The 27,143-nt window shown below is 32.4% G+C and overlaps 2 protein-coding genes across 4 annotated transcripts in view; one reads left to right on the top strand and one right to left on the bottom strand.

Moving 5' to 3' along the window:
* Nucleotides 1-3,799: 3,799 nt before the first annotated feature.
* Nucleotides 3,800-26,136, bottom strand: LOC139512659 (heat shock 70 kDa protein 12A-like). 2 transcript variants are annotated; one of them, XM_071300439.1, is made up of 11 exons: nt 25,865-26,136; nt 19,709-19,833; nt 17,820-17,870; nt 14,356-14,434; nt 14,032-14,099; nt 13,109-13,160; nt 11,917-12,004; nt 10,687-10,984; nt 9,879-10,100; nt 8,121-8,277; nt 3,800-5,771 (listed from the first exon to the last, which is right to left on the bottom strand). In XM_071300439.1, exons 2-11 carry the CDS (start codon nt 19,802-19,804, stop codon nt 4,750-4,752), a joined length of 2,133 nt encoding a protein of 710 aa, XP_071156540.1. In that variant the 5' UTR covers nt 19,805-19,833; nt 25,865-26,136; the 3' UTR covers nt 3,800-4,749. The 2 variants fall into 2 exon arrangements, with proteins under 2 accessions (XP_071156540.1, XP_071156542.1); XM_071300441.1 differs by having other exon boundaries at nt 25,764-25,893.
* LOC139512658 (heat shock 70 kDa protein 12A-like) overlaps nt 26,105-27,143 on the top strand; it is a 37,897-nt gene continuing 36,858 nt past the window's right edge. Inside the window, exon 1 of one of the 2 annotated variants that reach the window (XM_071300437.1) lies at nt 26,105-26,249. The gene's annotated coding sequence lies outside the window, so the exon portion shown is untranslated. The remainder of the gene's footprint in view (nt 26,250-27,143) is intronic. The other variant, XM_071300438.1, reaches the window with a different exon arrangement.

Raw genomic sequence — 27,143 nt, 5'->3', positions numbered from 1 at the left:
TCTCGTGTGTAACCGAAAAGTACTCAGTTTTTATACTCATGTTATTCATGGTTCTATTTTTCTTTTGTTTACTCTGTACATTGTACGTGCACGTTTTTTAGATTTTAAAAATACACCGCGCGTGTATCATTTGTAACTGTAAGTTCAAACAGAATTAAGATATGAAGGGAGTGCACGCAAAAAAACATTTTTTATATCATGTGTGTGTGCGTGGGTTTGTTTTTGTTTGTTTGTTTTTTTTTGTTTTTTTTTTGTGGGGGGGGGGGGGGGGAATCATTTGGATTTTCAATTTAGTTTTATTTTAAAGATGTAGGGCATACCCTAAAAAAATTTCACTTACAGGGACAAAATCGAAAAGTTTTAAGACCTACCAAGAGGTGGATTTCTTTCATACAAAGGGGAGAGGTGGACATGGACCTCCATTTTGTTGAAACAATAAATTGATTGTTTATGGAATCACTGTTACGGAAGTCAAAAATCCCCACTGCTACACCTCATGGAATTCGAAGTTTATATAAGATCATATAAGATATTTGTGATACCTTACTCGTATCAATTTTTTTTTATATTTCATTATATATTCAATGAGATAATATTGCGGTTTTGAAAATATTGCTAAGTACGTTAAAAGATGCCGAGAATATCCTTACTGTCATAATTTGTGTCAGTAAAGATTGTAGGACTTTTGAAAAATGTCCTTGTTTGTATATGGATTCCTGGAAAAAATTTCTACCCTCCCCCTTTTTTTGTTGTAAAAGGGAAGTGATAAAAATGTGAATTTCACATCAAAATAGATTTTTTTCAAACCATAAGCAAATGTAAACAAGGGGTCTGGAAAGGGAGATGTCAGCGCATAATAAGCTGAACTATAATTAGTGAACATTTTATTGAAAAAAAATGTTTTTTAAAATGATTTGCTTACAATGTTACCCTTAGTCTTGTGCTACGCCACTGAAACCTTGATCATGTTTTGTTAGAGTTTAAAACATATTGTTGTATCCAAAAAATATTACACCCATTAACAGATGATTGAAAAGATTATTCATTTGGGTTACTGAAATATTTTTCTTCCATTGCTCATCCGTATAAAACATCAACCTTAAAAAGCGTTGTCTTATATGCGCCTGTTGTTCATCGTTTATACAACAAATGGAAGTTTTTAACGACCTTGACTGGCTATACAGCCCTTGCACGGTCATCGTTTATACTATGTTTATACGTTCTTTTGAACTGTTTTACATACCCAAATCAATTTAACCTCAGCTCTTTAAAATAAGTAAGTAAGTAAGTAAGTAAATTGTTTATTATAGTGACATGTGTAATTCAGCATAAATTTGTACAAAATATAATTACATGTATAATACACCCGGCCCAATGGACCAATAAGTCACCTTTTACTGTTAGTTCAATATAAATGTTCTAATATCACGTGTCAATTGCCAATTTAAATTTAAATACAGATAATTATAGATTAAGAATTAACGATTGTAAAAGTTCATATATTATTCATCTAATGTTTGTGAAAAAGTTTAAGAATGTTAACTAGAGTAAACTGTTCGTTTTCTACGGAAAAGTGACGCTGCTAAGTATTTAGCTATTTTCCTTGGATGGTTCACCATTAGAAATGTTAATTTTCCCTGCTCATCTAGTTGCGTAAAGTCAGGCACCATTAATATCTCGCTAAAAACAGTTTGTCTGATATCATTATAAAATGTGCAGTTTATAAGAAAATGTAGCTCACTTTCAACATTTTGAGAATTACAAAATCGGCATAGTCTGTTTTCTACTGGTTCCCCAATATATCTACCAGTCTCAATTCTTATCGGTAATATCCCGCATCTAAACTGGGCTAGCACAGATCGCTCGCGTTTCGTAAGATTTAGTTTAACATAGTGCTCTAGTTCGAAGTTTGTTTTAAAGTTTAAGTAAGATCGTAGCTTTGGTTTATTTATCAAGGACTCTCTCCATATATCACTGTAATAAGTTCGTACAATTTGTTCAAAAGATTTTAAATCCACCATTGTTCTACTTTCGTAATAATGTAACATATTGAGTTTAGTGAAAATATCTTTAGTGTCACTACACCAATTGTTTGTGCAACGATCATAATCCATATTGAACACCACTTTCGTTAATCGGTCGTCTTCAAACGATAAAAGCCTATTCCAGTATCGAATAATGTTCACCCAATGCCGAAACTGACTTGGTATCCATCCAGTATCCCATACAGTGCTAGAATTGGTGCAAATCTGTGAACGCCTAAGTAATATCGAATTGCTCTGTTCTGTACGTTGTCTATTGATTGGAACTTCCTATTTCCCCATATTCCAAATGCGTAGTCGAGGATTGGAGTAACACACGAGTTAAAAAGTTTTTCATAAGACTGAAAACCAAAATCCTTTAAACTATGGATTTTCGAAATAATTTTACCTAAGGCTCTTCCTGCACCTTTAGCCAGAGTCTCTGCATGTAAATTAAAGTTACCTTTACAGTTAAAAGTTACACCTAAGTATTTGTAATCGTCCATTGTTTTTAACGCATTATTGCCGATTGAAAAGTTAAATTCACTCTGCTTTTTACGTCCTTTACGAAAGTGCACGCACTTAGATTTGTCCGTGTTGATCAGAACCCTCCAACGTTTACACCAGCTATGAATCACATTTAACATTTGTTGAAGTTCATCCTCACTTTTTGCGAACATAACAATATCATCTGCGTAAAGTAGAAGTGAAATCTGTCTTCCATTAATATCAAATCCTAAATTCAAATCATTAACTTCTTTAACCAAATCGTTGATGAAGATAGAGAAAAGTGTCGGAGAAACGTTATCCCCTTGTTTTACGCCAGATTTACAGTCAAACCAATTCGTCAGCTAATTGTTGATACGCACACAGGAGCTTGTATAAAATAAAAGCATGCATTTGATCAATAGATAATCATAACAAACTTTTACACGGATAAGTACATGTGATGAGCTAGTATCATACGGTAATAAGAGAAAGGTTCCGATTTAAGTATTCCTTAGTTAAGTGAAGACTTAAGTAAGTTTATGCATACCGCTTAAGAATTTTACTTAACTAAGGAAATTCTTAGTGAAATCTAAGTTTAAGGAATACTTAAGTTAAGATGTTTTATGATTACTGACAGATCAAAAGCATCAAGTATATATAGCATGAAGTTGTTGGGCATAATATTCATTGGTCAGTTATAAATGAGGTCTGTACGGGGGTTTTGATTGCTGATTTATTAAATAAGAAATCGTTATTTTGAAAAGTTGGCTAAAAAATATAAATTTACCCCCTAATTTTGTAAAACTATCATTTGGTGTTATTTAGATGCTAATTTTTTTTTTATCATAAATAAATAATTATATGATGTAATGCCATTAAATTGGTCCGTTTTTAATTTCAATTTGGTAACTGTTAATTGTATATACCAGTCTGAGTACTGTTTAACTATCATTTCAGTTAAACATATTTAGACTCGTCCAGTTCAGGGGAATTAGGTTTCTGCAAGTGCTTTTTATGTACTTTTCATATATTTTTGACGGTTTGTAAGTCAGTAAAAGTTCAATGATTAAGTTAATATTGACATTAAAAGACCTCCTCACAAAAAGGGCTGTTCAAATCCCCTCGCCCTTCGGGCTCGGGGATCTGAACACCCCTTTTTGTTCGGAGGCCTTTTAATATCAATATTAACTTATCATTGAACTTTTACTATTACTAAGATAACATTAAAAGTATTTATCTTCTTGAATACTTTATTGATCACCTTCATAATAAAAGAATTGAACAATATATTCTTCTTTACATTTTATTACATAAAAATTTCAATTCCACATGACTGAAGGTAAAAATCACTGAAAATTAACAAATTTCAAAAACGAATTTATGACATGTGCTGTACAATTTAACATAATTATGTTTCGTCTAAATATTTCAGAATCCAGGAATAAGATTTTCTGAGGATAACGCAGGAATTATTTAGTACATAATATCTCATCATGAGCATATTCTTCACCATGAGGTTAGAACTATTGTCATGAAAAAGAGTACTGCAAGTCTTGTTTGTACTAATATACTTATTTTACAAAAATAGGAGACATGTGTATATTTATATCTTATGACATATAAAATGAGGTTATGGATATGAAAAGCGAATCTAACACCTTGGACCTCAAAAGACTGCTATAATAGATTAAACTAACTGTTCCTGTTAACACAAATTCTAATTCTAAATTTGAAAAAATCAAAAATGTATATGACACTAGTTGTATCAGTATTACTAGTAATACTGCAGTCGAGAGAAGTTTAAGACTATATTTTATTGCCCGTGAAATAAGGGAATCCTTCAAATCATTATAACTTAAATCTTCATACTTTTTCATAGGTCTGACACTTTAAAAACATCTTTTTGTTGAAACAAAATAATGAAAATACAAAATGAAGGCAAACAGAAATAAATCAGTCATTAAAACAAATATACCAAATCTTTTTACTGAGCAAGGCTGGAATTTCTATATCTTGTCTAGAAAGAAAATGTATCATGCATATCAAATTTTTGAACTTCAGTTAGAACTATAACAAACGTAAATTCGACATTACCGCTTTTTTTTGGTGTAAAAAAACACATTTATGAACATACAAGACATATATTTTTGGCACCAGTTTATCTCAGTCCTTTGATTTTTTTAAAATAAATTTTGACAAATTGAAATAACTGCCGCATATCAAGGTATTTCTGAGTTTTTCAATCAAGAAACCTACATACTCCTACAAAACACTTTCCAGTGTGTTCTTCTCTAGCCACTACTTTGAATTCAGTCTCGTCATTTGATATCACTATTCTCAGTTTGGTTGTACGCCGAAATCGGGGAAGTTTGATGCGAATGTGACCAATTTTTCTGCAAGATTCTTCTGAGATAAGCTTAGGTGCCTGTTTGTCTTCTGATGCATATATTTGAATGTTAGCTTCTTCTTGATAAACATCAATCGGGAAATCATATTCGGTTACTACCTCATTTACTTGTATAGGAGAGCCTTTGGGAATAATTGTATAAAATTCTTGTGGTGAAGTTGGAAATGACGTATGTGAGCCATCGAAGTTCGACTTTTGTTCTCCACCAGCAAGTGCTATACCATAATGATATTTGGCCATTCTACCGACAACAGGAGTTTCCATATGACCCATGATTACCGCTCCCTTCAAGACAATAACATCAGGTTGCAATGGACATATTACTGTTAAATGGTTGAAGTGCTCTTTTATTGCATGCACGAGAAGGCCACAAGATGCATATCCACCAACTAAAAGAATGCTTTTCACTTTGGATGTTTCGGGTTCATTCAGTAACTTTTGTACATAGCCAATAATTTTGTCGATACTTTCTTTAAAAATTGATTTTAATACCTCTGGAATAATCTGAAGTTTGTTTTTTATTATTTCGGCTTTGCCTTTATATTTCTCTGCAACCATATCTGGATTTGACTTTTTAACTTCAATTGTCAGTGAGCTTGGTAGTTCAATCGTGCATTTTGAATCGCTATTAAATGACCTCTTTTGACGTTCGATATCTCTTACCAAATCTAGATAATCATCTCTATTATTTAAAGAAAAGGTACTAACTACTTCGGTGCCAAAAATTTCTCTAAGAAGACTCCACATTTTAGTGTTTATCATATTTCCTCCCCAAGGACCCCCAGAAGCACTGTGTATTTCCTTTATCTGACCTGTTGTCATGACTTCATTTGCTGTTATATCAACAGTGCCACCTGTTGTGAAAAAAATAAAAAATATATAAAAACACTTTTTGATACATTTTACATTGCTTCATCATCTTATATAGTAATTCGATATAATTATAGATGTAATAACTATTATATCTTTATATATAGAAATTATTTTAATATTTACAATTCACCCCTTAACTTTGGTGTACATTTCCTCGCCGCAAAAGAATGTGTAAAAATAAGCGGAAGTTTTTGCGTTTTTATGTTATAGCCTCTATATTTTCAAAACACAAAATCTCGATCCGCCGAGACAATTTCGCTTCTCCGCGTTTGAAAATGTCAAAAAGGTTGGATAATGAATATCAACTAACATAAAACCTCACTGGATAATATTATTTTCAAAACTATGACCAATTGCTACTGCGAGTATTGACTGACATAGATAAAACTGAGAATGGAAATGGGGAATTTGTCAAAAAGACAACGACCCGACAATAGAACAGACAACAGCAGAAGGTCACCAATAGGTCTTCAATGCAGCGAGAAATTCCCGCAACCGGAGGCGTCCTTCAGCTGGCCCTAAACAAATATATTTACTAGTTCAGTAATAATGAACGCCATACTTAACTCCAAATTATACACAAAAAACTAAAATTAAAAATAATTCAAGACTAACAAAGGCCAGAGGCTCCTGACTTGGGACAGGCGCAAAAATGCGGCGGGGTAGAACATATTAATGAGATCTCAACCACCCCCTAAACCTCTAGCCAATGTAGAAAAGTAAACGCATTACAATACGCACATTAAAATTCAGTTCAAGAAAAGTCCTAGTCTGATGTCAGAAGATGTCACAAAAATAAAAAAACAAAATGACAATAATACATAAATAACAACAGACTACTAGCAGTTAACTGACATGCCAGCTCCAGACTTCAATTAAACTGATTGAAAGATTATTTCTTCATCATAAGAGTATCAGCCACAATTCCTCCCGTTAGGGGTTTAGTATCATACCATCATAACATATATGAGAAGAACATAACCCGTGTCATGCAAATAACTGTTTTTTAAATAAATGTGTTTAGTTCCGATGCAAAGACCCTATATAAGTGAATCAATATTAAAGCCGAAATATGCAATCTTTAATGACCTGACAACAGTATCGCAACTATATCCCTTCTTAATAAGTTTTTGTTAGCTTCTGAAGTGAATACTGATATTTTTGTGCTTTATAAAGAATATTTCCATAAAAGATTGGATGTGAAATACCTAAACGTATAAGAAGTCTGCATGCTGAGCTATATTTACGAATGATGTCCTTGTACCGATGATAAAATTTAGTAATTGTTTTTGATATTGTTATTTCATTACAGCAATTCCAACACAAAATGAGTTATACGATTAAGATTTACTAAATCAAATTTAACTTTTGATATAGTATAATATATCTTCAGTACATTTTGCAGAGAAAATAATGAATGGTTTAAATTCTTGACTATCCTGTTATATCGTTTATACTTATAATCGTCAAACCATAATGAATGACAAGACACTGGGGATGATAATACTATGTACATTGTTAATTAAAAATACTTTATAATCAAGTTGAATAAGACTAAAATATATCAGTTAAATATTCATTCATCCATGTTTGTTGGAACTTTGTAATCACTGTGTAAAATAGGTTCGTTAAGAAAAATAGAAAATAACGCAAACACGAAATCTTGAAAAGGCGAAAACAAAAGAAGCAAAATTGTTGCATTAATTCGTTTTTTGCGTTTCTGTCATTCCACTTACCTGTTATCTCGATTTCGCATTTTAAAATACAGCGCAAAATATTTTATAAAATCGACTTTTCAAACGCTTCTATTCTCACTATACTTAACGTTTACTTTCAAAAGTCCATTTGCCAATTACCGATTTCATTCTGTTATTACACACTTTTTATACAAATGACCTCCCTTTGTCAATCGTAGACTGGTTCCATACCGGACAAAATTGGCCTTTGCCAATGCAAAGCATGATGAATTGAAAGTGATGTATCGGCGGTTTAACTAATTTTTCATGAAAAATAATTTCTGATGTCAGAAGTATTTACCTTAACAACAAATTAATGCAATAAAAATATTTGAAAACCTAGATGATTGTTCGCATTACGCACACGTAAATTTGCTCTTTCTGCTAGCTCTCCATTGTAAATAAAAAATACTGTCCCTCATAAGGGAGACAACTAAAAAGGGATCTCTTATTATAGGGTCAATTACAGGAATTGGCAAATCGCCTATTGCACAATGTTTTTGATTTTGAAAACTCTACTTAAATATATTAGGTAAGTAAAAACCTTTACACCTTTTTTCATTACATCTTATTTAAGATTACGTATTAACATACCTCCAAGATCTACGACCAGAAAACGTGACCCAGGACTAAAAGAACCAAGTTGTGGGCTTTGACCTTTATCTTTCTTTTCTATCTCCAAGCTTCTACAGCATAAAGCAGCAGCTTCTGGCTCTAATGCGAGTGTTAGATTGTCTTCGTAAATTCCACTCTATTTGGATAAAAAAAAATATTTATGATTTTCTATAGTAATAATTTCAACAGACTGTCAGCATTCCAAAGGAAACCAATTGTGCCCCTCTTCTTCCCGACTTGTTCCTTTATTATTATGAGGCTGGCTTCATACAGGAACTTCTTAGGAAGAAATATAAGAAGTTAGCAATATCCTTTAACTTTACTTTTCGCTATATAGATGATGTGCTCTCACTAAATAATTCAAAATTTGGTGATTATGTTGAACAAATCTATCCCATCGAACTAGAGATAAAAGATACAACAGACACAGCTAAGTATGCCTCATTTCTTGACTTAAATCTAGAAATTGACAATGAATTTTACGGACGCAAACACGAGTTGGTTGACCGTTATGGATCGATCAACCGTTTCACAGATGATATCGCATATTTTCCTTATGTCGTAATAACAATTCCCTCCCCTTTTCACAAATGTGACCTACCGAATCAGACTATTTACTGGGTTTGTAATAACACGAGCAACATAACGGGTGCCATATGTGGAGTAGGATCTGCTTACCCGTACCGAGCACCTGAGATCACCCCCAGATTTTGGTGGGGTTCATGTTGCTTAGTCTTTAGTTTTTTATCTTGTGTCTTTTTTGTCTTTTTTGTAGCCATGGCGTTTTCAGTTATTTTTGATCTATGAATTTGACTGTCCTTCTGGTATCTTTTGTCCCTCTTTTAAGTGCCTATAAATAGCAACACATAACATACACAGCTATTTAAGTGCGGATTATTCCACCGCTCCATTCTTGAGCACCTGATGGGCTTAATGAAAAATACAAGAAAAGATACGGGAAAGATCCACAACACTTAAGTATATAGCATCGTCCTTTATATCTCTGTAATATTGGCCAATGGACGTTGCGAACTTTAACCAGAATTTGGGGTCAGTTGAAACCTATTGCTATGAACCCGTTAAGAGAACTTTTCTAGAGTAGGCAACTTTAAATAAGTTTCAGACATAAACTCTTCTACCCTAGAATAAAAATGCTTGGTATATTTTTTTTAAACCACTGGGTCCATGCCACTGTTGATGGACGTTTCGACCACGTGATATCACTAGGTTTAGTAGTCAGCTCTATTGTGTTGACTGTAAATTTACTGTTTGTTATTTTTTTTTTAATTATTCGCAACACTTAGGGCTTTCTCCTCCATTCATTGAAAGGTTTAGTCGAATTTTGCACAACCTTACTGTAATTTTGGTTTTCATTTCTTCTCACCTTCGTATTTGATTTGGTCTTCCATTTATTTTAATTTAATTTATTTTTGACAATTCTAACCAGGAGCAGTTTTAAACAGTTCTATCCTTGAACAGATCCTTATAGTTCTACCTTAGAACAGTTTTGGACATTTTAACCCTAAACTTGGGTTTAGAACAGTTATAGGGAAGAACTATTCTAGAGCAGTTTTGATGTACTATGACAGATTCTGACAATGGTAGCAACCAAATGACCTTAATAACAAAAAAAATCTATCTACTTGACTTTCATGGTAGTAACCCACTTGTTCAAATTTATTAAGAGAGCCTTCTGGTTTTAGTGTGTAGTTTATTTTTAGTACCATGCATATGTACCTTTTCAGCAGCATCTATCATAAACTGTCGTGCAGCTTCTGTCCATATTGCTGGTACCGTAAGCACCCAGTGAATGTCCTCTTCCTCGAGACTTGGAATTTGCTCCTTTGCTCTTGTGAAGGTCGCGTTTTTCAAATATTCAATGCAAGCAGCAAACACATCGACTGCTTTCATTTCTTTTTTACCACTGATATCTTTTATAGTCAATGATTTCTTCAAATTCTGAAATTGAAATGTCATTAAGCAAAGCATATTTATTTTATTTTAAATAAAAATAACACTTTCTTAATGTATTGCAGTCATCATTAATCCTTTATTCCATTACCGAATACTTTGCTTTACTATTTGGATAAAATGAGGTTCTGTATTAGACATTCAGTTTTCAAAATAAGAACCCGATCAGAAATCACTGCCGATTTCATATTCACCTTTTTATTGGCACGTTTTCGTACTAAAATATTGATTAACTCTGTTTTCTTGGCTATTAATGCTTGCAGTTAATTTGTTATATCTGCCTAGTTTCTTGACTTTTATTTAAAATTGACAACAAGAGAAGGTTGAGAAAACAAATTTACGACAAAAGAGATGATTTCGGCTTTTCAATTACGAACTTTCAATTTCCATGAAGTCAAACTTCTTTTACTGCCTGCATATGAAGTAAATATAAAATTGTTAATACAATATTCCAGTCTGCTAACACTTCCAGAGCATCCCGATTTTTTTGTCTTTAGTTTTCAATGTATATTTTTTTTAAATCTTAATTTGTCATTCTTTTTTCTAGATGTAATCACTGATATTACAAACCTACCCTATTGTTGTAAAGTTGCATCTTGAATCGAGTGAAGTAATAACACTGATTTGCATACTGTGGGTCATTTATCGTAAGTCTGGCATACTTTGTTTCGGCTTCATTACCAAAAGCCTCAAACTTTTTATCCGGGTTCAAAAGCAGAACAGTTGGAATTTTTGTTGACATAGTACTGATTTTTCCAACCCCTTCCATTACATAGATATGTAGAGGGTTTCTTGTAAAATCAGACTTAGACGAAAATGCAGTACCAGAATATGCTGATCCAAAGTCAATAGCTGCAACCATGGTGTAATTTCTATATTTAAAATGTTTAAAGTTTGATTAATTTCCTTGTAGGCCTGAATATTGCGATTATTTCATATTTTCAGTACTCTTCATTGCGATGCAAAACATATTAAAAGAATGCATGTACTTATTCAAAGAATTAATCCGAGAACGTATGAGGCAATAGAAGTGTGGCCTCCTAGACGTCATCGATTTTAGACAAAAACATTGAAAATAGCTAGTTGAATATTTGCAAATAGCTAGTGTTGGTATATGTGCATGTATTTATAATAGTAAACTGACAAAACAAAAGTCATGGCACTGAACATTTCGTCCGGTTGCAGATGCATCCTCTGGGAAGAATAATGCCAGTGCCGTTTTCAATTATGACTATTTTACTAGGTTTAACACTAGAGAGACACCATCACATCAGACAAGAATTCAAAAAGATGTCAACATATGGTTTACATGAACAAAACGACAGGATCAAAATGTGGATCAGTTACTGTTTACCCTTTCGGAGCACCTGAGCTCACTTTTTTATGGGGTTCGTGTTACGCAATCTTTAGTTTTCTATGTTGTGTATTATGAACTGTTGTGTGTCTTTTCAGTTTTTGTCGTGGGATGGCTAGTATGTTTTCGACATTTGAGTTTGAATGTCCCTATGGTATATTTCGCCGTTCTTTCAAAATATGTATTTCATTGTCTAATTTTGTAACAGATGGAAAAATGGTATAACAAGATATTATCTTCAATGTCAATGGATGGCCTGATTAATTTCTTTTTTAAGGGTAGTTTTTAGAATTTTAAAAAAGGTAAAGCGAATTATTTTAACTTTGTAAGATTTATTTAGATTTCAATTTCAAAATCCTATTTGGTTTCATTAATCTTCTGAAGTATCGCTATCCACAGAAACATAAACATAGTTTTGAATTCTCTAAATACTGCACATGATTTTCTAACCTTTTTGGCTTCAAGGACATATTCTTGAAAAGTTCCTGGCTTCTCTTTTCAGCAGAAGAAACTTCTGAATGTACAACTATTTTTTGTTCTGTCAAAACAGAAAATAGATTGTTTTCAGAAATATAATGTCGAATGGATCAAAAATATGACCGATTTACAAACATAGAAATTGAAATGTTATTGAAAAATTCCCCCTTAATATGTCTCAATATTTGTAAAGCTGTCCAATCAATGCGGATTTATGGAAAAAATATCAAAATACTTATTCATAGCAATACTAATAAACTCATCATAGATACCAGGAATAACATTAATATTTACGCCAGACGCGCGTTTCGTCCACAAAAGACTCATCAGTGACGCTCGAATCAAAAATGTTATAAAAGGCCAAATAAAGTACGAAGTTATAGAGATTTGAGAACCAAAAACTAAAAGTTTTGCCAAATATAGCTAAGGTAATCTATTCCTGAGGTAGAAAAGCTTAAGTTTTTCCAAAATTCAAAGTTTTGTTAACAGTTAATTTATAATTATAAACACATCAATGATAACTCAAGTCACCACAGAAGTGCTGACTAAACAATTCTTTAGTTTTTCTGCAAAGTTTGCTTTGGCAATTGCTCAAGATTATATCTTTCTGTACTGACATATAGATATAAGAAAATGTGGTATGATAAACAATGAGACAGCTCTCCGTCCATCCCCGAACAACGGCAACCTAATCTGACTAAAACAAAAACGGGAAACAAAACCGATTATTTTAAAGCAATGATGATTCAATTGAACATGTAATAGGAGACAGTAAAAGCGATCTTATATATTCCAAGAGTACTTCAGTACTGACATGATTGATAACATACATTTCTAAATTAAAAAATCATTTAAAAACTAGGTTCCAACACCCTGAGGTAAGCTGACCTTTACGCTAATATCTTAGTTCTGTTTTTGCCGTGGCTACGTGTACGTTTAATTTGATACCCCGGCGTTACAATGTTTCGGTTTGAGCGTTCCTAATGAAGATAAATCCAGAAAATTGCTTCAGACGCACGAACTTTATAAATTGTCTATTTAATATAAGATAAAAAAAATATTTGAATATTAATCTAGCGAGGAAATTAAAAGATAAATTATTCTAAGCTTTTTTGAGTGAAGACGATTAACTTGTTTTATTTGGTCGATAACAGCCATCACAAACCTTGAGCTTTAGGTCCCAAACCTCCTTTGTCTTCTTTTTTGGAGTAAATTAACTGAAATAAAAAAAAAATCAGTTTTAATGCATATTTAACCCTGCCTTAGAAAAACATATAAAATAACTTGATGTCGGTAGTATTTATGCATTGCATAATTGAAACTCTGAGAATATTGTTAGATCCCAATATAGATAAAATAAAAAAAAAAACAGGTAAAACAGCCAATATTCCACACAAATCGCAGAATCCTGACATATAATTTAAGGTGAATGTGGTTGCAACATATGTTTAAGCAATATCCACTGTCTGCATATATTAATTGAAAATCTACACTTTTATGATCATAAGGGTGTTTTGTATGCAGGAAATCGTATGGTTGTAGTATCAGTTGCAAACTTCTGGTAATAAGCTAAAAGTTGTTTTCGAGCAGCATTATTCATGTATGTATAAGAGAATGAATTTATATATCCTCAAGTGTTTCCCTTATCTGTTTATGAATTGAACTTTATCTGACCTCCTATACATTTCAAGGAATATATGATTGCTTAAAAGCAACCGCGCGGAGACCGTGTTTATTGCGTATAACGTTATCTGGCGGGGCTTAATTCATTACATAGTTAAACAGTTGTGATTGTTGGCATTTGTTTTTGTATAGATCAATGAAAGTAGGTTCTTAATTAATACTAAGTACTGAAGACTTAATCACTTTGATATGCCACTATTCTGAATAACAAATGTTAAGATAGTACTTTGTACGTACATAATTCGTTACGAAGTGTACTCCTGTACTAGTGACCTAATACGATATATATTGGTATTGACCACATTTATACCGTATCAGATCACTAGCACACTATGTAACTAATAATATCATCTTACTTTATAAATCATATCATACATATATGATGAATAAACAGGAAGAACTTACGGGAAAATGTTTTTCGTTTATTATCTTGAACAACTTTATCCATTTTTCTCTTTCCTCTGTATTTGGTGCTTCAAAAGAAAAAAACCCAGCATAGATCTTACAATTATGGTACACAAAATGCCTGTACCAAGTCAGGAATATGACAGTTTTTATCCATTCGTTTGATGTGTCTGAGCTGATGATTATGCATGTTTCACCAGGGATTTTCCTCGGAGTTCAGTATTTTTGTGAATTTACTTTTTACACGTGTTTGCATTATCAGTATTGTGCACTACAACAACGTATTATTATTTAATTTGTTAAATTTTAAATCATATCGTGTACCTTTCAATTTGAGGGTTCGACCATTACTTGCGGTAACAACAAAACGAATACCATCATCCTTCGTGGTTACATCTGCAAGCTGCAAATAGAGAAGAACATTCGATACTCTTAATCAACTTATCATTTATTTTTTTTCAATTATGTACATCAAAGAGAACCGAAAGATACAAGAGGCACATTAAAACTCTTAAAAAGAAAATAAACTGACAAAGCCATGGCTAAAAAAAGAAATCAGACAAACATTAGTACACAGAACACAATATAGAAACTAAAGACAAATTCACAAAAAAAACACCAAAAACTTGGGTTAACCTCTGCAGATCTTGCTCCTTACGTGACAACCATTGTTTTGCTCATGCTAGTACAAAGCCGGTAATAAGTCTAATTTGGAAGGTCACATTCGGGGAAAGGGGAAGGGATTGTAGTTACGACATTAGGAACATATTAGCTAACATCTGTGAAACTGAAATTCATAGCGGTTAACAACTCGTGTTGGCGTCTGTAAAAAATCGTTTCTGCTGGCTTTAAAACCCTAAGTTTGATATAGGTATAGGAAGATGTGGTGTGAGTGCAAATGAGACACTCTCCATCCAAATAACAATTTATAAAAGTAAATCATTATAAGTCAAGGAACGGCCTTCAACATGGAGCCTTAGCTCACACCGAACAACATGATTGATATTTTACTTATGTTTGTCATGGTACAGGAATCTGTGCGGGTCTATACATACACACCCATAGGTTGTCGGATCGAAGGCGTAAAATCCATTTCATCGAATTGTAATAGTGTAACAATTTGTAACTCAATAAAAAAAACTTGTGTTTCTTTACGGTTAAGTAGAAGTATTGCGATGAAAAAATCCCGCTTCTATATCCGACATACCCTTTTCTAGTTGCAGTTCAAGTATGTGCAAGTCCTTCTAGTCAGTCAGTTTTGAAGAACCCGATTGATTTATTATGTATGCTCTCCGTCCCTATTCCCCGAAGGTGACCTACCGAATTAGACTTTTCACCGGGTTTGTATTTACATGAGCAATACGATACTGCAACTACGTGTTTATCTTAGGAACTCGATTGCACTCTCAAGTTAAAGTGGGGCTCGTTCATGTAAATTGTATTCGTTTTTTTTTTCAATTGGAATCTTTTCTTACTCACGGTTTGGCTTTAAAAAAAATCTTTTGCAAATAATAGTGTAGACTACGTTTCCGTCCATTTACTATTAAAACTTATTGCGGAACTGTTTGTGTATTGCTGTGAGATACGATGTATGACTAAAATCAGCAAAGACCCATCGAAAAAACATCTGATACAAAAATTTAATAATACTTTTAGATATTTGGATGATATATTTGCTCTCAATAATGACGACTTCAGTATGTATACTAAAGAAATTTATCCTGCTGAACTTACTTTAATAAAGCTAATACTAACATGACAACTGCCCTTTCCTCGATCTTGATATCTATATCATTAACGGGAAGCTTAATACACAAATTTATGATAAAAGAGATAATTTTTCCTTTCCTATCGTTAATTATCAATTTTTAGATGGTGACGTTCCCTTGTCACCATCTTATGTGTTTATATATCTCAACTTGTACGATTCACTCGTGTATTTTATACAACGTTTTCGATTTTAGCGAGATGTTTGTATGTGTTACTGAAAAATTATTACACCAGGGTTTTCGATATCACAAAGTAGTCAAAACATTTACTAAATTTTATCATCGGTACAAGGACATGATTAGTAAATATAACTCAACATGCAGACATCTTATACGTTCAGGTATTTCACACCTAATCATTTATGTTAATATTCTTTATAAAGTACAAAAATGTCAGTATTCACCTCAAAACTTTTAAACAGACATATTAAGAAGGGATATAGTTGTCAGTCATTAAAGATTGCATATTTTGGCTTTACTATTGATTCACTTGTAGGGTCTTTGCATTGGAATTAAACTCATTTATTTAAAAAAAAAACAATGTTGGCATGACACGGGTTGAGTTCTTTTCATATATTTTATGATGGTATTATACTTAACCCCCAACGGGGGGGGGGGGGGGGTGCCTGATATTCATATGATGAAGACATAATCTTTCAATCAGTTTAATTGAGGTATGGAGCTGGCATGTCAGTAACTGCTAGTAGTCTTTTTGTCTAAGTTATTTATGTATTATTGTCATTTTGCTTATTTTCTTTTGTTACCTCTTCTGACATCGGACTCGGACTTCTCTTAAACTGAGTTTTGCTGTGCGTATTGTTGTGCGTTTGTTTTTTCTACATTGGCTAGAGGTATAAGGGGAGAGTTGAGATCTCAAAAACATGTTTAACCCCGCTGCATTTGTGCCTGTCCCAAGTCAGGAGCCTCTTGCCTCTGTTAGTCTTGTATGATTTTTAATTCTAGTTTCTTGAGTATAACTCGGAGTTTAGTATGACGTCCATTATCACTGAACTAGTATACATATTTGTTTAGGGGCCAGCTGAAGGACGCCTCCGGGTGCGGGAGTTTGTTGCTGCATTGAAGACCCATTGGTGACCTTCGGCTGTTGTCTGCTCTATGGTCGGGTTGTTGTCTCTTTGACACATTTCCCATTTCCATTCTCAATTTTACAAATGACATGACAAATTCCCCCAATTAAGTTCCTAATTAGCACCCATTTTTCTAAATATAAAAAAAAAGAAAACAGGCAGCGAACATCTTAAAGGTTTTCTAGACAATTCTTATTTTTATCATTTTTCATTATTGGTCCCTCAACATAGCCATTACATTCACAAACGGTCATATCATATATCCAAAGATGAAGTATCCGGTCAAAAAAGTAAAGTTTACGAAAACGTCACAGAAGACATCCACAAAAAATTAGAATATGTCAAAGGCACCCGTCTCTAAATGTTTTTATAGTTTTCCTTAATTAATTCCAAATTGTTCTAAAAATGTAAAAAAAAGGAATAAAACAAAGCATCAGTTATTTGATTTTTTTTTCTGTATGCAATTTAATTATGTGCTACTAAATACAGAATCTTTGGACGTTGGGAGGTCGGTTCAAACCCATATTCAATGAATCAGTATTGATTGAAATTACATTTGTTGAAGTATAGTGAACAATATCATCAACAAAAAAACTGCAAAATGGAGACCTCTGCCTGTTCCATAATTAATTGTGGGACCCAGGGTGAAATACCGTTAAAAAAAGGGGAGGCACTTTGAGTATTTTCACGTTACATGAAGTGTCATCGTTTGTTTGTATTTTTTTGTATTTTTTGTATTTTTCACATGGTGTGTTTTCTGTCCTTTTCAGTTGATCATACAGGTGGTTATTTGTAATTCCTTTATTCCCACATATATAATTGTCCGTCTTTCTATATCTTCATAATGCCTTTCTGTATCTTTAAAATTTTGCCAACCTTTGAAGATCTTTGAAAACAAGTAATTTAAGAAATAAGTACGATGTAAACTTACAATAATATTCATCGTCCATTTTGGTTTTTGATTTGTTTCGGTCGGTTGTCGCTGAAATGTAAATTAAATATATATTTCATTAAAAGTCAAGCATGATAAGCTGAAATCATAAATAACACCCAATACTGATGATTGGGTATGGACAAACAGACGAACCTTTGAAATGAACGAAACAGGTACGGTTGTCTACTAGCATATTATTATTATGCTTATTCATTAAGGTATGTTGTAAATATAGCAATGAAAAGGTGGTATGATGATCTATGATTGCCAATGAGGCAACTCTCCACAAAAGACCATATGACACATACACTAACAGTTATAGGTCAACGTACGGGGTGTAACTTCATATTAAAGTAACGATCAATCAAAAATAAAGTGTCTTGTTATACATTTAATAATTTACGATAAAGGGGATCGGTTTTACCCAAAGGTTAAACATACGAAGTGCTGTAATGACCTTTAAGTTACAATTAAGAGTATATATACCTGTTATGGGTTGGGATATGAAGTGTTAAAGATGAGTAACGATTAATGATATGAAGCCTTGGGGTGTTAAACGGTGACCTAGAATAGTATTTTATCAACCAATTAAAAAAGACATTATTTTGTTACGAGGTGATGATATGAACTATTGTTGAGATATGTAGAGGCTAACCTTAAGGCTTCGTTGCATTGGCAACTATTTGGCCTTGCAAGTCAACATTTAAGTTCAGAGACCATCGGCATTGGTCCTCAAACAAATTTCCGGAAGCGCTTCATGCCAAATGTCGACGTCAAAAGCCTATGTCTGAGGATAAACAACGCTTTGTCAAGACACGAAAAGTTCTTTTATGCGACAAACACAAATGTATCGTCGCCTAATGGTAAAATGTTACTACAAATATATCGAACGTATAGAAATATACACAATATCATTAGTTATGACAAGAGACATAGTCTCCCACTTTACCTATAAATGCAAGAAATATGTTCCACTGTCGTTAAGCAAACAATTAACACCTGTCGATTGCTATTGTTATCAAAGGTACCAGGATTAAAAGGTAATACACCAGACGCGCGTTTCGTCTACATAAGACTTATCAGTGACGCTCAGATCAAAATAGTTATAAAGCCAAACAAGTACAAATTTGAAGAGCATTGAGGACTCAAAATTCCAAAAATTTGTGCCAAATACGGCTACGATAATCTATTCCTGGGATAAGAAAATCCTTACTTTTTCGAAAAATTTAAAGTTGTGTAACAGGAAATTTATAAAAATGACCATATAATTGATATTCATGTCAACACCGACACAATCCAAAGTTATTTAAAATGTGTAAGGAAAATTAAAGTAATATCATTTTACATATCGTTTACGTTTTGTTTTCAAAGAACGAAACAATATCTTTCTAGGTGTATATATAGCTAATATAACATGCAAATCTCTCTGTGTTAGTTTGAATGTTACCGTTCCGTTCATTGGTAGTCCCATCATTGAAGCATTATGTAAATAAATACGTCAATGGATGTACTAAGAAAACCCTTGTATATAGAAGAGAGGCGCTATTATGTAAAATACCGGTATGTGTCAGTAATTCCAGACAATGTTACTGCATTTAACAGAATAAAAAGTATATTGATACAAAGACGGAAAACCCCATAAAGATACAGTCATGTGCAGTTTCCTTTAAAACAAATAAATGAATTTATGCTTTGAATGGGTTTGGCTCATTGTTGAAAGCCGTGAGATATAGTTGTTAATTTCTGTGTCATTTAGTCTCTTGTGATAAGTTGTTGCATTGTAAATCATATCTCATCGCCTTTTTTTATATAAAAAGGATCAATATTCTATATTGTTATGTGAACTTGTTTGAAAAATATAGTATGTTGACATTGTTTCTACCTACTTCAAATTGTTTTATGTTTCCATCGTCTGCTAGAACAAACCATTTGTCTTGGTATCCTGTAAAGAATGATATCCTTCTCTTCAATGTCCCTTCCATTGGTTATTTGCTTCATACAATTTTAAAAGCTGAAAACAGAAAAACTTGTTTTTTAAAGGGGATTAATTTTACAACTTAGTTAAAACGTTATCTTTGGAATGATATCGTTTTACTTTGTGCAATAGAACTAAGTTTATAAAATGTTTCAAATGTATTAGAGGGAGATAAAAATTATAAGAAGTACCTGTAAACACAACTCAAAAAGACAAACTCATTTCTTTTTCCTCGGTCATATGTAGACTCAAAACACTAGAACATGTTTAAACGCTCCACATTGTTAATGTGCCTATCCCAATTGCAAGTCAGGACTTGTTTTTCATTTATTAGTATAAACATAAGTGAAACAATTGTTTTCCATTCAGTTTGTTTCATATATCGTCATGCTGGTGATTTGCATGTCTTTTTATGCGGCATCGGTTTCGCTGATCGTGGAAGGCCGTGCGGGACTGTAGTTGAATGTATCCCGGCTCGGTCTCAGGCTTTGCTGTGTGGTGGATATAGAGTTGTCTCATTTGCAATCATACCACACTCCTTATTATAATATTGAGACTCTGTGTAGATTGAAATATTACTTTGCTTTGTTTTTAAATTATTTAATTAAGAACTCAAGTTCAGAGTATTATGGGTTTGTAGTTAAAAATCCTCTAATCTATAAGGATTTTGTTGTTTTGAATGTTATAACTTTTTGTTTTAATACCGACTTTTTCATTTACGCTTTTCTTTCGCCTTTGAGGTATACCTTATTCCTAGCATGATAAAAATGGTGTTTCTGTACAATAAATAATAATCATTTCCAAAAAAAAAAATCATACTAGACTTTCGAGTTTGTTTTAACTTGTTGATATCACGTTTATAAGTATTCATCTATTAGGGACGCTTGCAAAAGTAATTTCCAGTGCAACTCAAATATAGGTAAATATGTCTGTGTTGAAACGACATATATATTTACACGGTGTGGTGGGATGCTTATTATTTTTAAAACATTATATACAGGTAAGACTGTGAATTTTAAAAACAAGTGTCAATATCTTTTTATAATATTTCCCCAAAAAATAAACTGTGCGGGAAATGAACATGATTACATTACCGGATGCGGGAATATTTTACCGTGTTACGGTACTTGTCTATCCCAAATTCATGTATTTAGTTTGATGTTATATTTGTAATTCTCATCGGATTTTGTCAAATGTGTTTACGTCTTTTCTATTATATTCATGTGATATGGTAAAGAAAATTAATCACCGCCTTCATTTACTAGATTTGATTTGGTTCAACGTAATTTGTACGACGTTTTACGTTTGCAGTTAGATTCAAAACAAACCGGGCATAGCTATATTATATAGTTAATAGCTACCTCAGTTTGGTATTAATAAGTATTGCAATGTTCATTGTTATTAAATGTAATATCAGTATTTAGTTCAAATATAAGCTTAAATCAATCCTAATTCTATCTTATTTTTGAGAAATAGTTTTACCCATTCAAATGTGACGTCATTGTGTGCTGTTTTAGAATTTCAAATGTGACGTCATTTTATGTGCCTTTTCATGACTTCGTATGTGACGTCACTTTTTTCACTTTTTGCGTTGAGGCCTTGACTAAGTCGGGTGTGTCTCTTTTTTGTGTTGCTTTATGTTATGTATCCGGTTTTTGTTTTCTGTAATTAGTTAATACTTCAGTTTTATCATGTATATCTTTTATATTCATTTGATAAAATTTACTGTTTGCAATAGCATTAATTGTTCTAAAAAACAAGGATGTTCTTATCCCAAGCAGAAAACTCTAGCCGTATTTGGCACCACCTTTTTGAACTTTTGATCCTCAGTGCTGTACAACTTTGTACTTGTTTTAACTTTCGAACTTTTATATCTGGGCGTCACTGGTAAGTCTTTTGTGGACGAGGCGCGCTTCTGGCGTATTGATTTTAAACCTGATGCCTTTTGTTAGCTATTATTCATATGTTTCTTTGTCTATTATATGTTCTCCTATTTATTTGTATTGTAGTCTTGTAATGTTATGTTGTCATTTTAATGTTATATTTATCATTGCCATTAAAGCGGGAGGTTTGGCATGCCACAAAACCAGGTTCAACCCACCATTTTTTTCTTTAAAAAATGTCCTGTACCAAGTCAGGAATATGGCCATTGTTATATTATAGTCCGTTTCTGTGTGTGTTACATTTTAACGTTGTGTCGTTTGTTTTGAGTGTGAATTCACATTACTATAAGACGTGTCACGGTACTTTTCTATCCCAAATTCATGTATTTGGTTTTGATGTTATATTTGTTATTCTCATCGGATTTTGTCTAGTCCGTTTCTGTGTGTGTTACATTTTAATGTTGTGCCGTTGTTCTCCTCTTATATTTAATGCGTTTCCCTCAGTTTTAGTTTGTTACCCCGAGTTTTGAACAGCGGTATACTACTGTTGCCTTTATTTATGAATTTACAAAATTATAATTCAATTAAATGTCATTATGCACTTTTAATACATAAGCATATGTCACTTTTTTATTCTTTTGATACGAAAACAATATGGATTACTATCAATAGTATCTTTTTTAAAGATTAACAGATTGGTATTTTGTATATTTTTTTTTATTATTTTTTTTTTTGTTTAGTACATGAACGTATTTGAAGTTAGTGGCAGGTTTGTTACTCGATACGCGAATGTCTAACCGGCTACTAGCAGTCGGTTCGTTATTCAATTTATTTTATTAAGTAATAAAAAAAAATGAATATTCGGTAACATGACAGTCAAAGTTATAAAGAGTAGAAATAAATGAAGATAATTTTTTCGCGACTCCTTCAAGTAATCGTAAATTCTCGTTGTACTCAAAACTAAATTCTTATGTAAATTGCATATCTCTCTTTATGCAATATAGATTTTTATCAATAAGATACAATCAAATTTTTCAATTAAATATAATCAAAGATTATCAAAAACCTGATATTTGAAGAAACAAAAACAAACGGAGAATAGTGTAACATTTGAGAATATAATAGAAATAGTTACGAAAAGCCGAAAAAAAGAAATATTCGATTGGCTTAACATTCAAAATATATATAGGTAAAAGGGCCCAGGGAGTTGGCCAGCACTTCTTGATCTCTCAGTATTCATAATATCATGTATATAGTTAAGTAATATATAGGAACAAATGACAGCAAAAGGAATTCTGACAAATTCCTTGTCGACTATGTTTACAGAGGCCTCAAAGTGCCAGTTTGATATTTAAAATTATGGTGTAAACCTACTGAATACCGCTTTAATGACTACGATACCCCCTGGCCTCTCAGACTATGTAAAATATATATATATATATATACAACTCGTCTAAACATCAACCCAACAATGTTAGATCTGTAAATTTGCTTTCGCAAATATATATATATACATATAGATCGTTCCAAAACACAATTGCAGGAACAATGTCATCTTCGATATACACAGAGGGCTTTATGTCAAGTTCAATCATAAATCGTCTGAAATTCATCTAGCAGGGCCATTGTCGATGCTTAGTATTTCTCGATCTCTCAATTTTCATAATAAGTAGTATTATGCATATAGCCAGTTCATATGTAGATTCAACTGTCATCAACAGGAAGCCTGACAAATTTCTTGTCTTCTATGTTTACGGAGGGCTAAAAATGCCACTTTGATGTTCAAAATATATAGACAGTGTAACCTACCGCCGACAGATATAATGACGATGAGAACCTACTGGTCTTTCAATGTCAATAAAATTAAACAGTCTTTTTAACTATGATTTTAGTTAGGTCGTATCAAAACGATTTCTACGTAAAATGTCATCTTCGATATACACCGAGGTCTCGAAGTATTCTTTTTCAATCAAAAATCGTCAGATATTCAGCTGAAAGGACCAAGTATGTTGGCTAGCACTTCTTGATCTCTCGATCTTTAAAATATCATGTATATAGTTAGTAAATATGTAGATACAAATGAGATCAAAGGGAATTCTGGTAAAATTCTTGTCTTCTATATTTACTGAGGGCTCGGAGTGCCAGTTTGATATTCGATATATACAGGGCAAACCTACCGGAGACTGCTTTAATGTCGTTGACACCCACCTGGTCTTTCAATGTCGATAAAATTAAATGGTCTTTTAGACTTTCTGTTTATATAGATCGTATCAAAAATAATCGAGGACAAATGAGCTCTCCGTAAACACGGAAGACATCAGGTTTACTCAAATTCCTTATTTCAATTAACTATCTGCATGGTTTTATCAAGATTGAGAGATCAGGAGGGATTTGCCCCTTTTACCTAAATTTTCGACGATTTTTAGATGAAAAGTGACAATTACGACCTCCGTATATATATGTTGATGACGACATTATACGAGGGAATCTTTTGATACGATCTGCATGTATACATAGTCTAAAATATCATTCAATTTTATGGAAATTGAAACACAAGTCATTTAAGCGGTCTCTTGTAGGTTTTTCACATTTATATTTTGAATATCAAAATGGCACTTTGAGCCCTTCGTAAACATAGAGGTCAAAAAGTGTACCCAAATTCCTTTTGTAATCATTTGTATTTACTAACTTTCTGCAATATTTTCATCAAGATTGAGAGATCGGGGTTCTAGTAATCGCCCTGTGCCCTTTTATCTAATTTAATAGATATAGGAAGATGTGGTGTGAGTGCCAATGAGATAACCCTCAATCCAAATAACAATTTTAAAAGACTATTTTTTAGCTGAAAAGTGACATTTGAAGTCCACCGTAGATATCGAAGCGGACATTTTTCGGGGGATTACTATTAATTCGATCTGTATTTATACATAGTCTAATATATTATACAATTGTATGGACATTATAAGACCTGGCGGTCTCTAGCAGGTTTCCACTATATATTTTGAATATCAAACTGGCACTTTGAGCTCTCCGTAAGCATAGAGGACAAAATGTATACCCAAAAATTCCTTTTGTTGTCATTTATATCTTTAAATTGACTATATGTAAAATTTTATAAAAATTGAGAGATTAGGGGGTTTAGCCATCGACAGGCACCTATAGCTGAATTTTCGACGATTCTTTAGCTGAAAAGTGACAATTCATTTTGGCTTCCCCTGATTATTTCTATTCATATTTTTGAACGTTACTAAAGCGATCGGTTGTTTTTGCTTCTATAAATATCATGTATAAAAGAGGGACGGAAGATACCAGAGGTATAAATGTACATCATTGTTTGCATTTCATTGATAAAATTCTTTAATTCATAAAGACAAATGTTCGATTTACATAAGGCTTTATATTTAGATTATTAATTTGCGACAGCTTGAAGAGGTCATACAATGATTAACTACATATCTTTTTGCTCCTCTTGTGTTTAAATATCATGTTTTAAATGTTATTGAATATATACTTAGATTATTATTTTCAACTAAAAAATAATATCGAATTGACTGTAAGTAGCCGGTTGGATATTGGCTATCGAATAACGAATAAGGAAACATGCAGCCGCTAACGTCACTTACATTTTAAGTTTGATATATTTTTGATTGAGGAAACGTTGTGGCGTTGATTTCATATTTTATATAAAAATTTATATATTCAAAACTAATCCTTTATGATACACTGGGAATTTTTGCTACCCCTAAATTACATTGGATCCATAAAAAAGAATTGCCTCTGTACCATTTTTGGATTTGTAATGCATACAATATTTATTAAAATCTTATATTCTGCTTTTGGCCTCCTCTGAAATTGAATTTAAATTATTTTTTATCAAAATTCACAGTCCTGCTAAATTGTATACCAAGATTATTAGAGTCACGAACTGTCTATTAATATGTTTAATTTATAGAAACTTTATAAAAAAAAAAAAAAAAAAAAAAAAAAAAATCTTAATCGTATCCTTAAAATACCATGAATTTACTCATTGAAGTATTATATTGACCACGTTTACCATCAGCCTCCATATATAACAGTACTTACAAAATTAGCTCATAATGCTTTGTTCACTTAATTCAGTTCAGACACAAATATCATGTCAACTGCGTATAGAAAGAAGATACACAATCCAAATAAATATTTACCTTGTCTTCTGGTAAATCTACCTCAAGATTCTACTGTTTTATTTTAATTGCATGTCATTCGGAAAGTTTCTATTCAATGTAAAAAGGTTGTTGTATTGACTGATATATATCTCAGTGGTAGCTTTATTACTAAAATATTCGGCGTAAACAGTTAAAGTCCGAAGGAAAGATAAGTTTTTTAAAAATCAAATGTTCCATATTCGTGTCAACTAAGTGGGTTTTTCCAATTCAAGAACTTATGTTCTTAAATCCATACCAATTAAAGTCCCAAGTAACGCGTATAAGGTTTTGCCTATTCATCAGTTTTTCAAATTTTAAAGGTCCTTGACATCGAGTTACAGAAAATGGCTTATATATTTCAAATCAAGACTGAACATTTTCTATGGTAAGTTTAAACATTTTTGTACTGTTGTAAAATTGAACATAACGATTATTAATTAGGTATCAGGACGTCCCTTTATTCTTTTGTAAGTATGAAACGGAAGCTACGGAGAAATTAAAGAAGCTGATAATTTGAAGCTAAGGATACACAGGTAAATTGGTACCTAGGGTAAATAGAATACGTGTATAACGTGATAAATAGTTGTATCTAAATTAACAGAGATTTACTTTTGCGCCAACTGGCATTTCATTTGCGCCAAAATAATATAGGTAGATGCAGGTAAATAGTATACAAAATAGTTTTATTCAAATGAGACTTTTAAACCAGAATACAACATCTTTCAACAAGGTGTGCCAAATACGGCTAATGTAATCTATGACTGGGATAAGAAAAACTTTAGTATTTCGAATAACTCATACTTTTACAAACAGTAAATATTTAAATTGGCAATCATACCACATCTTCTTTTTTATTTGAACGTACTTAGTTGCACAAGTGGAATACTCTTAACATTTAGTATGGTTTTGATTTACTGATAAAGTAATCAATGTCTTTACCAATAAAACAATATTCTAAGATCTAATTACAGTCTTGAATTGGTAACCATTTAGAATAAGTTTATTAAATGGTTGATTAGCCTATCCGCATCGTTTCTAATCTTTCGCGCTTGGTTAAAATTTTACGATGTGCTACTCTGTTTGACAAAAAAAAATCTACAGGTTCTACCAAACTTGCAAACTAAGACTTTGTATCTATATATATGTATGGAAAACATATAAGAATGTAGTAAAAGGTTTTGAGTAAGTTAGTGTAACTAAATCCCTGACTCAATAATTTACCCAGTAATTCATAGATTACGCTCATTGAAATTCGAAACGTGACTACAGACACGGGCAT

The sequence above is a fragment of the Mytilus edulis genome, chromosome 2 (assembly GCF_963676685.1).
Source record: "Mytilus edulis chromosome 2, xbMytEdul2.2, whole genome shotgun sequence".
Lineage (NCBI taxonomy): Eukaryota > Metazoa > Mollusca > Bivalvia > Mytilida > Mytilidae > Mytilus > Mytilus edulis.
Note: the sequence above shows the minus strand (reverse complement) of the source record. Positions and strands in the feature narration are given on the sequence as shown.

What these genes read in the sequence shown, in the direction of transcription:
- LOC139512659 (XM_071300439.1), bottom strand. Translation starts at nt 19,804, where the DNA reads ATGGAAGGGACATTGAAGAGAAGGATATCATTCTTTACAGGATACCAA. An exon ending in GAAACATAAAACAATTTGAA is followed by an intron (nt 17,871 to 19,708) that starts GTAGGTAGAAAC and finishes TTTACATTTCAG; the next exon opens with CGACAACCGACCGAAACAAA. An exon ending in TCTGGTCGTAGATCTTGGAG is followed by an intron (nt 5,772 to 8,120) that starts GTATGTTAATAC and finishes TTTTCACAACAG; the next exon opens with GTGGCACTGTTGATATAACA.